General features: G+C 39.8%; 2 protein-coding genes across 4 annotated transcripts in view; both read left to right on the top strand.

Annotated features, from left to right (window-relative positions):
• The window catches only part of LOC149867276 (uncharacterized), a 25778-nt gene extending 22831 nt beyond the window's left edge, over positions 1-2947 (top strand). Inside the window, exon 3 of one of the 3 annotated variants that reach the window (XM_090045090.1) lies at positions 2832-2947. The gene's annotated coding sequence lies outside the window, so the exon portion shown is untranslated. Of the gene's footprint in view, positions 1-2660; positions 2782-2831 lie in introns of those variants that run through there. The other 2 variants (XM_090045091.1, XM_090045089.1) reach the window with 2 other exon arrangements.
• S100B (S100 calcium binding protein B) lies at positions 2832-11232 on the top strand. Its single transcript, XM_090045092.1, has 3 exons — positions 2832-2946; positions 6412-6567; positions 9803-11232. Exons 2-3 carry the CDS (start codon positions 6430-6432, stop codon positions 9941-9943), a joined length of 279 nt encoding a protein of 92 aa, XP_089901218.1. The 5' UTR covers positions 2832-2946; positions 6412-6429; the 3' UTR covers positions 9944-11232.
• The last annotated feature ends 346 nt before the right edge of the window (positions 11233-11578 follow it).

The following is an 11578-nucleotide window of genomic DNA, read 5'->3' on the forward strand; positions in this document are numbered from 1 at the left end:
GAAGGCTTAAAAAAATGCCTGATACATGTACAATCTGCTATATACAGCCTTGAGGCAGGGATTATCTTTTTCTTCTGGGTTTGGACAGTATCTAGTTATCAAGTTATTTCACATCCAGGAATTGTCACTAGTGGGACTTTATTAACAGAGAACAAAATAAGGTGGGGAATGGGAAATAGTCTCCTCCTATACCTTCCATATAACTATGTGTGCATAAAGGATAGTTTCTGTATAATTAGTTACTATTTCCTGTCAAGAACATATCAGGTTAGGACTGCCCTGCATGATCTTTGTTGGCTGATGCCATAATGTCCACCCTACTTTGCTTTTCTAGTGTATGAGGATTTGCTGATGAGTTTATTTCATGGAGCACATGCCCTTCTGGCTTAGAGTACAGAGGCTGTGCCTCAGGAAAAATAATTGTAAGAGGTCTTTATGAAGCCAGTGTTTTTCCAATGCTGCAACTACAAAATGGAGAATGAAAAAATATTCTGTCTCGGCTGGCAGACAAAGATGTCAATTCTAAACAGTGGTGATATAGTGCATCTCTAAAATATGTAACCACAAATTAAACTGTCCAGGCCCTGGCATCTTCAGCTATACCAGTTCATCAGACTAAATGAAGCAGTAGTGTGTGTCAGAGCAAACACCACAAGCTGCCTCATCACACCCATACCTGGGTCTCAGCCCAATCAACCATTGTAGGAAGAATCTCACAGGTTGTGGCATAAGGCATGTTTGGAGATGAAACCTGGTATTTCAGCTGCACTGGAAAACATGTATCCCTCCTGTACAAGGATGTGTAATAGTCCACTCAAAAAGATTCTTCACTCCCTTTGGTAGACAGCTGGATGAAAGAGGATGGCTGGTCTACAATATGGATTGAACCCTCAAGACAGGCGTGGTGATCTCCACAGCAATAGATCCATTCAAACAGGGGAACAAATGCCATGCCTTCTCTAAGAGTCGGTCAGCTTTGATCAGTAGGGTTGTGTAGGTAACATGACCTGAAGGTGCCACAGATTGGTGGGGAGAGGAGAGATTTGGGGTTAAGTATTGGTTTTGAGTAGACTGTAAACTTCTCCCAGACTGTCTGTCATGAGCCCTTTGGTTCAAGGGGCTCAGATAATGTGAAGGGGGAGATTTTCATGTTGTTTGGGAATGTATGCATGTTTGAAGCAAATGAAATGCCATGCAAACTTTCTCCTCTCCTTGGACTAGGAGCAGGCATTTAAGGTTTTCTATGTCTTTCTATTCTCATCCTGCTGACCCAGTAATAAACATGCTTGTTCTTGTCAAAGTGATAGAGCAATTAATATCTGCCATCTAACAGAACATTCTTCTTCACTTCGCAGTTAGACTAACAAAAGGAAACTCAAGGGAACAGGTTGAGCCAGAAACTGCTTTTAACTAATTTTTGCAACTGACTCTATTTCTAGTTGATGACGTCTCTTTAATATAAAGAAAAGATGTCCAGAAAGCACTTTTTTTTCTTGGTTCCCTGGAAGACAGAGATTTTGCTAATGCCATGCAAGTAGGAGTGTATGAAGCTTGGCACCCTGCCCTTGTGCAGCTGGGTAGTAACAATGGGCAATGACTGTTCTAAATTTAACAGCCCACAGAAACGGAGCGAGAAAAACATGCATATAGGATTAAGTGAAATTGTCAGTCACCCTTTTACTTTGTTCTTCACAAGGGGTGCTTTTACTGTCTTGCAAGCTAGCATTACATTGAAAACAGTCAGTTTTTGTGTATGTTTTCTCTGATAATTAGTAAAATGCTTTAACTAGAAAGTAGTTATGCATACATACTTAACTGAAGTTATTGTTCTGAGAGGAGACAGGACAAAGAAAGAAGGGAAGCTAGTGACAGGCAAATGGTAAGTAAGAGAGAGGTAATAACTCACAAAGGTCAGTTTGCCTAGGCATCCAAATCCTTCTCCAAACTCATTTGAATTTATTTTCGTTTAAAATCTTTTTGACAAAGACTTTCATAAAAGACTGTTACAGCAATGGCTTCACTGCTTCTGGTTTAGAAAACAGCCTACTCATTGCTATGCAGCTTGCCAGAGGGTGTGACTCTAGAGCATTAAAAGTTTGCCATATAGATACGGCCTAAGATGGATGGAATCAGTCTGCAGAGAGTCTTTCTTAGGGGGTTATTTTTTTCTGGCCTGGCAAAAGCAGAAAGCTCAGAGATTAATGAAGTGTACATATGGTTTTGTATATACGTATGTTTGTAAATACAAATGAATGTATGGGTACACGTATATAACCTTTTCAAATGAAAAAAGAAAGAAAAGTAGCTTGAGTCTGAATTTTGGGTGCAGGTCCAGCTGTTGTCCTAATCTGAACCCACTGACATCCCTAATATATCTCATTTTAATTTTAATGCTCCTCAATCTGAAGAATGTCCAATAGTATAGCATGGCTACACACTCAATACTGCTGTTAGAGAGAACCAGTAATAACTATTTCAAAAGGAATATGCTTTTAGTTATAGTCCTAAACATCCTGTCACAGGCAAACAGCAAATACATTCTATTACGGCTAGCTAAATCCTCCTTACTTTTTTTTTTAAACAATTTGAATTGAGAACATTCTTGTTAGGCATTTTTTGGGTTTTTTTAAAAGCTGATCATCCACTTTTTCTTACAACAGAGCTTTCTTTCTCTGGTACCAGTGTATCAGTTAACAGCTCCCACAGCAAACTGATGAATGCACCCTTGTGAGCGTTGCTACTTATTCCAGTAAATCAGGTCCAAGAATCAGCTGCCTCCTTCCCACCCCCACCCCCTCTTCAGGCTCTCATTGGCTGCTATCCTTCTGCAGAAGCACTGCATCTAAGTGAATGGATCTCCCCACCCCCACAGATGAAATAAGAAGTCTTCCCTTACTGTCTTAGATCACATTGCTCTGACTCCAGCTCAGTCTACGGAGAAGGAAGGTGAGTAGCAGAAATAATACTAAAGATGCTTAGAAAAAAATAAGTTTGTTAGAAAACTGATTCCTAATACTTACTGGGGGAGGGGTTTCCATGCCAATTCAGATATTGAAACAGGATTGCTTTTCTTTTTCTTTCACTCACTTTTGAATCCAGAGCTGTTGGGAGTTCATCAACCCAAGTACTTGAAAGAAAAGCCAAACAGGACACACATTTCATAAGTGTTCGTTAAACCCACAAACTTCTCTAACTATAAGGCAGCAATATAGTCAAGATGTGCATTGCAGAGCATTCCCATTATAACGTGGGAAAGGAATAAATGAAGAACAAGCAGTTATGCATTCTCACTTATGTGGCTGAGACCAATTCATCTACAGTAAAATGTTACAGGTCCTCAGCCAGCTCATGTAACTTGATATAGCTCCATCCAAATCAACGGAGTGATGCTGATAAATACCAACAAGGATCTGTGAGCCACAAGACTTTTTATGTGAACATAAAGGTTGCTTATATTTCAAATCAAACCCTTCTGTTTAACCTAAAAATATTACAAAGCTTTGTGGACCATATATTCTGCAGTGTTCCCCTTTATGTTAAAATCTTTCTCTCAAAGTCAGTCACAGATTTTTCATCATCTATGTAAAATTTGTAAGCAAACTTACAATTTAATATTCATGTGATTTTAGTATGGAAGAAGAGGACTCATTTATATTTTGTATCTAAAATATTAAATAGTCTATTAGAAGCAAGCGTAGAAAGAAGAGATGAATGTATTTGCTCATATTACTCCTCATGAAAATAGAAGCTTGCCTGATATATTGCGGATTGCTCACTTGGAATACTGTCATTCAGTGATTAGCTAATAAAGATAGATACAACGGCATCTTAGAAGGAAAAGCATGTGACAGATGGAAGCTTGAGAATAAAGATGATTAAAACTTACTCTTTTTATGTTTGGTTCATAATGCTTTGCAAATCCTAAGCATGCAGGCTAGGAATTATAGTAAACCAGCTGAGCCAAGCTGATGACTTGTTGATACTGATAATAAAGAACCATGATAATACACTCTACAAACCTAGAAGATTATTCAACATTTTCACACATGCACACGGGCGTGCGCATACATACAGACACACATACTTTCTACAGTGCAGTTTAATTGGTGAGACAAGTTTTTGTGACTTGAGATACTTCTGTGCTATTTCCCACAGAAGGAATGTAAGAGTCTTTGGCTAAGGCAGTGGTCACACTGTACTACCTTGAAATCCAGACTAAAGAAAAGTTGGTTTAGGAAGCTGGACCAAAGTCAGGAAACAGATACTGTTTTGGAAATATACATTATTATCACACATTGGGAAGTATTTTCTTCATATGTTAACTATAGGGAAATCAGAACCTTACTGTGAGGTAATTAAACTAAAGTGAGGTATTGGATAGGGAAATAATGTCAATCAGTCATTTTTAGTCTTCTCTGCAGACAACTTGTAGTCCACAAAACAGTTCGGGTGGTAAACAGAAAGGTGGCTGTTCTCATGGCATTTCTTGTCACTAAATTTAAATACCATAAAAAAACTTGAAGCTAAACACCCATTAAATATTTCCCTGCATTTGTAGTAGTTGTCACAAGAATAGTCAAGAGTGGATAGCGGGAAGGGTGGTGTGCTGTGCGATTCTAAGGAAGTGAAAATGTAGCCCCAAGGACAACCTTGTTAAACCATAGTCTTTGTGAGAATGGTTGAGAATCACCAGAATCTGATTGCAAACATTTATAGGGGTTTTTTTGGGATAAATAGACACTTTCTAGAACAGGAGCTACGTTGATATCTATCTGTCACCCAGCCATGCATTTGGTCCAATAAAAGATATCACTCACAAAGATCCTTGCCTCTTGCAAAAATTCTCAATTATTGTGGCTACAACATCACTTCAACTCCACCCTTGAAATCTAGCAGTTTGTTAGTTGCAAGCAGAGTTAGCTTTGAGGGTAGGTGATGTGGGAGACTGCCCAAGGCGTCATGGGCAGGGAGGCACCGCGCACACATACAGCAGTGCTCTACCCCCATCCCACCCCACCTATTTCTGCCCCGCCCCACCTGCAACTGCTGCTTAGGATGAGCCGAGCTGGGCGGTGTGGGCAGTTGCTGGAGCACGTTCCCTGCCCCCCATGACAGGGCTGGGGAGATGCCCACAGTGCTGGGGACTGAACTAGGGACAAGGCCACCTGCCCAGTCAGCTGTGCTCCCCCCTTTCCCGCTTCTCACCCCCCCCCCGGCTGGGGCTGACTGTGCAGCTATGCTAGCAATGTCATGGTCGCTTTTGGCCTCAGCAGCAGCTTGATATGGGCCTTCGGGCAGCAGTGGCCTGGGCTGACAGCTGGTGAATGGCTGCAGCATGGTGGCAAGGGACAAGGATAAACTGGGGACAGGTCCACCTGCCTGGGCAGCTGCACTCCCCTAGCCCCTTCACCCCTGCCCTCTGCTGCTTTACCTCCCCACCCGCCTCTGCCTGCAGCACCGCCACTGACTTGGTGTGGGAGCTCGGTAGGGGTTGCCATTTTCCTTAAGGTTGGCTCTGGTTGCAAGTAGCTTTATTGACGCTCTGTTTCTCAATAAATGTTTGTTGCTAGATCCTAGATCTGGTTGGATCTTTCCTTCTGCCTCAGCTGATACAAATTGTTATATCTCCATTATGACTGAGGATCTGCCCCAAGACATCTGGGAGAATTGCTTTCCCTGTCACTGGTTATAGCTTTCTTGCTCTTATTTATTTATAGTACTCTTCCAAGCATGGTACAGAATTTATGCTCATATTTCAGGAGAGCCTGGGAACTCTCAAGGCTAATAGCAAATATTCCTCTTCTGTTCTTACTTCAGCTGCAAGAATGAAGATTAGCAACAAGGCATTCTGTGTTGTCACTTTATTTTGTTTTTTAATGCTGGAACTGACATCTGCCCCCTTTGGTTATTTACTCAGTAACATTCCCCTCAGTTTTGTTAGCGAAATCTATGTTAAAACTACCGAAAAAGCAGATCATTTAGTATTGGTGGGTATTTCCAGATAAAGAATAGTTTTATACTCAGTTCGTTTTAGAAATATACAAATGGTATACAAAGATATCAACCTCAATTAAGGTTTAAGGGTGAGAATAATAATTATTTATTAGGGTAGCTTACAATAAAAGACAAAGCAAATGACCTAATTTTAGTCTACCTCCATTGGAAATCAGTCTCTTTATATGTGGCCTGCTGCTCATTAAATTATTTCCCCATTATTTTCTGGAATATTAATCTGAAGTATGATCTAAGTCCAGTCACATCTGTTGGCATCTTGGAAACTGACTTCAGTGAGCTTTGGATCATATCATCACTGACTAGCACTGTCAAGGGGTTTATTGCTGCATTCAGAAAGCAGGCAAGAATTTTTTAAAACAAGTGTAAACTAATGTTTTCCCCCTCATTTATCTTTAGGAAGGTCACACAGTTAAAATGTCTGATCTGGAAAAGGCCATGATTGCCATCATTGAAGCTTTCCACCAGTATTCAGGAAAAGAGGGAGACAAACACAAGCTGAAGAAATCTGAATTAAAAGAGCTCATTAACAATGAACTCCCTCATTTTTTAGGCGTGAGTATTCCTTTTTGAACAAAGAATTGCCCTTTTCCCTGTTGTGAATCAAATGTCAAGATGCCTGATGGCACTGCCATGCTGAATATGTTTGCAGTGGCCTTTCTTAGCTCCCATGATGTTTGCTAAAATATCTCTAGGTAGTAGGCCGTTTCCCCTGGAGATGGGAACAGTACATATACTCAGCCTGTGACTGAAAAGAGGACTTAGTGCAATGGGCTAGTTCCAGTATTTTAGTCTTTTGTACTATGTTGTGTTTCCTGGGAGTAGGAAAGAGACCCTGTAATTCTTACTGGATACCTATGGGATGGGCAATAAAGAGAGGATAGCTCATTCAAAAAGCAGTGTGTTTTCCCTCTGGAAGCCATTTGTGTCTCTTTCATGACTATTAATCTATCTTAGGTATTTCCAAGGCACTTGGCACTGGTAGGCCACATAGTGACCCTTGATAAGTACATCCAGAGGAAGGCACAAGGAATCAGTCTCCATTCCTGCAGCTGAAGTAGGAATGGGGACCAGAACTTACTCCTGAGTGCCCCAAAGGTCACCATTGTTCAACATTAGCCTGGTGCAGAGTATTTCTCTGCCATTCTTCACCTATTAGGAAGCTTAGGATAAGACTGTGCAACTGGGTGAGACTAGGAGATTTAGAATGAGAGCGGTGTAACTCTACATTGCCCCAGCTCAGGTGTGCCATTTAGTCCTTAGTATCTAACCACTGTGAGGGTAGGTGGTTATGGAAGAGGAGAGAAGACAAAGGCATTCACAAAAATACACATACTGCTGTTGTTCAAAGTATGCATTTATAAATGCAGGAGTCCCATTTGGGAGCTCAAAATGCTTCTTTGTTCCTTGCAACATAAAGGTATGCTTCAGAGAGTGGGATTGAAAGCTGGCTCGGCAAACATTCCCTTTTGATCCATTCTGAGGTTACCTTAAAAAGCTTGATATATTTGGAGTCAAAACTGCTCCTAGAGATATTACTTTATTTTTTGGATTATTACAGTAGCTCCTAGAAGACCCAGCCAGGATCAGGACCCTCATAGTTCTACAAGTAGATACTGAGTCCCTGTTTCTGGTCTGAAGAGCTTGCAGTCTACATTAACAACATAAAAGCAGGAATTATTATTGTATACATATCATGGATGGAGACCTGAGACAGAGAGATATTCAATTACCTCTTCAAGATGATGCGGAAAGTCAGTATGGCAGAACTAGGAACTAAACATAAATTCTGAGTCCCAGTTTAATGCTTGAATCAAAGACTACAATTGTTCCCCTTTGCTGGTTTTTATTAACCTCCAAAGATTTCTGACAAAGCTGCTGAAGTTCAATGAGACTAAGTATACTGGTACACCCAAGCTGCACAAAGAAGCATTGGACTTGTCCAGCCACTAGTATTTATATGTACAAATGCTTCTTTTGTTCAACAGAAAGTCTGTAATGTTTTTGCTTCCCTGTTCCTGGGCCAGTTCCCAGCACAAATTAGAGCATCTTGACAGGTGTTCCAATTTGTACGGACTCCCAGAAGCCCTACAGGGAAGTTTCAGCTCTTGGGCATTGCCATGGTTAAGGGATACTCTGGCCCTGCTCCCTGTGCTGAGGGCTGAAGTGGGAACTGCTACAATGACTTTATACCGTGCAGTTATTTCTCTTATGGGGGAGAGGCCTCTACAGGCCAGTTTAGCTAAAAAGCAGCATTGTATTGAGTCTAGTCTCCTGGTACTACAGGCAGCTGTATTTTATACTGCTATTCATAAACTGTTCATACTCTTTCTTAATTCTACATAGATTACATAGGTGTAGTATCTCCAGATCAGGGCTAGGAAAGCATGTACTGCCAGTGTTCATGTTGTAGGTAATACTGGATAGATTATATGAACAGCAGTAAGATTGATAGCTAAATAGTCAGGTCTACTGCAGGGGTGTAACTGAAGACATTTATGTATGATCTTTTGTAAGGCTCTAGGTAAGATGCTCCAAAACACAACTGGAAAATTAGAAGGATAAGGAAAATACCCTGGGATTTTGAAATCAAGTCACTGTTAAAAACTGAAAGCAGCAAGGAAGTTTTCTGACCTTCAGCAGGGAAAATTAAAAGGTGCTGCATGTTTCCCAAGTTAGTTTCCTTTTTGGAAGAAACTTAAAAAGTTTTCAGATTTAAGAAAATAAATTTTAAGTGGAAGTGACTTCCAGACTTCATTCAGAGCAGTGGTTCTCAACCTTTTCAAACCAAGACACCCCTTGGAAAATGTCAGCTCTTAGTTTTCACTTTATCTTTGACTATAGAAAAATAATAGGATAATCCTTTAGTTGTTGCAAAGAAATGAGAAAGATCACGGCAGGTCTGAATATTTTTAACGTTATAGATTCCTGTTTAAAAATCTCTGAGTTTATCTTGCAAATGATGTTTGCATTCCCAACAGTGCTAACTTTGTGTGGCACCCTAAATCACCCTTGAAAGGATCTCAAGGCACCCAAGAGTATCCCAGTATCCTGGCAGAGAGTCACTGATCTAGAGATTTGACAAAAGCTCAAGTCCAGAGGTAGTTTTTTTGGATAGTATATTGTTGTATTAAAAATACCCTGATGGAGGGGGACTTGGAATATGATTTGGCCCTGACATAGTTAGTACCATGTATCTACAGTTATAACCACTCTGTATTTTTCTGCCTTCTGTTTGAGCTAATTTTTCCTTAAGGCAGCTCTCTTCTCATACCAAGTTACAGCCAGATTCTTGTGTGTATGTTGATCACTTACGAAGGAAACAAGCTTCTTTTTTGCTGTTACAAAGTTTCCAGTCAGATTACCTTTAAATGCCCACCTTAATCCATAAATGGAAAAACAAACAGGTTAGTGGTGTTATGTGTTCATTATCACAGTAAACAACTCATGTTTGGTTACTACTTCATGTGGGACTCTGGTAACAGGGAGACTTATAAAAGCAATCATGGATCCATGCCAGTGCTTGGAAGCCAGCATGAGCAAGCAATGGAAACATGTCTAAATTAAAGAAAGTAAAATACTTTATGTGTTGGAATAAACATTTAATAGGGAAACCAGACACCACAGTCAGTTCCATTGGAAACCTACTGGGTAATGTGCATGCTGTACTGTATTTTAGTTCCATTTGAAAAAAACGAAAACAAGAAACAGGTTACCAACCAGGTCCTCTAAATCTTATTTACAACCCTATCCTTCACCACTTTTAACTAGTTTTCTTTATTTTGACTAGGAAATCAAAGATCAGGAGACAGTGGACAAAGTGATGGAGACACTGGATTGTGATGGTGATGCAGAATGTGACTTCCAGGAATTTGTAGCCTTCATTGCTATGGTCACCTCAGCTTGTCATGAATTCTTTGAACATGAGTGAATCATCAGAGAAGCAGCCAATAACTTACTGTATGCTTTGTAAAGATAAAAGGGAGAAACAATGTGAATTCTAATTCAGAGAGCCTGAGAGGGCTTAGGGGCTACTAGGATTTAAAGTCTGCTAGGCCCGAGTAGCTTATTAAGTTCAGTATTCTTTATGAATGGAAACACGTATGTCTCTTTAAAGGTTGTTTGCTGATGCCAGCCTAGCTCTCATACAGTATTTGTATGCCTTGCCTATAACTAGAATGCATAGCATCCTCCTGCTATATGGCTAGATAGGTGCACAGCTTCAGAGGCAACTAGTTAGATCCTCCAAAGTGTCCACATTTTATTGTAAAGGCAAGAAAAAGGAGATCAACTGGCAGGTGATATAAAGGAACTGGAGAACATAAGTCTGATCCAAAATCCATTGAACAAAATGAAAATACTCCAATGGACTTCAATTAGCTCTGCATCAGGAACAATGTATAATACTAATAAAGTCAAGATAGTAAGTACTACACTGAATAGCTACCCAACATTTTTATGAACACTTTTATTTCTTAGGAGCTTATTTACCCATAGACAGTATGGTTTATAAAATGCACACTATACTATGTAACATGCTGGATTTGATATCTTATTCTTACAGCCTCCTTTTTAACTGCCTGTAGAAATAGGAGCTAAAGCAATTCCAGCTTACAGACATATTGTAATAATGAGATAGCTGGAAAAATAAAGCCTAGGAATGGAGATACATGTGGACATCTTTTTCAGTATAAAGATAGGGGTAAAGGAGGGATATATTCAAGTGATGACATTAAAAAGGCAGACCCAGTATATAGAATGCATGTATTATAAAACAAAACAATGAAAAAGTCACTTATGTTATTTAGACCACAATACATTTGTGCACCTATACATGAAACAGACTTCCACTCCAATGCATGCTAATTAGCACACACCAGAGCAGACTTGATTAATAGAGTCTGCTGTGAGACTGCTGGAGCGTGCTAATTAGTGCACTCCAACAGTCTTCACGTCATGGGTATTCAGCATCCCCACGTTTCAAAATTGCAGCAGTGGCACTTTAACAAAAGCTCAAATGCTGTGGGCACTTTAATTAGAGCAGCTCTCAGACCTGCTCTAATTAAAAGCACACCCCTCTCCACCCCAGAGCACGTGTATAGATGCCCTTTGTGTCTTGAACTTATTGGAAAATGTGCCTTTCTGTCAAACATTATGTTTATATATATACACACACCTTACTTAGCATAAAAAAAAAAATAAATGGTTTCTTCTCCATGATTGGATATAACTATCTGTATAGCTACCATAAAGAATTTCATGTTAATCATGAATCTTTTATCCCTGACAGAGATTTAAAGCTGTAATATCCTTTACCTGGTGTAACTCTTCTTACATAAATATTATTCCATTGAATCTGTTTGGCCATAATAAGATGAAAATCTCTGTGGACCATCACAGAGTACTGAGTTTAGATTAACTTTTACTGACTTCATGTAGGATACAAGCAAATTTAGCTCACAAGAATTGGCTACAATTCACCCTTTTCCACTGCTCAACAGCGAGTCAACATTATCCTCAAATTTTGGACTAACGAATACTGAGCAGCAAATTAAAAAAAAAAAAA

The sequence above is a fragment of the Crocodylus siamensis genome, chromosome 4 (genome assembly GCF_052110815.1).
Source record: "Crocodylus siamensis isolate JL-2025a chromosome 4, ASM5211081v1, whole genome shotgun sequence".
Taxonomy (NCBI): Eukaryota; Metazoa; Chordata; order Crocodylia; family Crocodylidae; genus Crocodylus; species Crocodylus siamensis.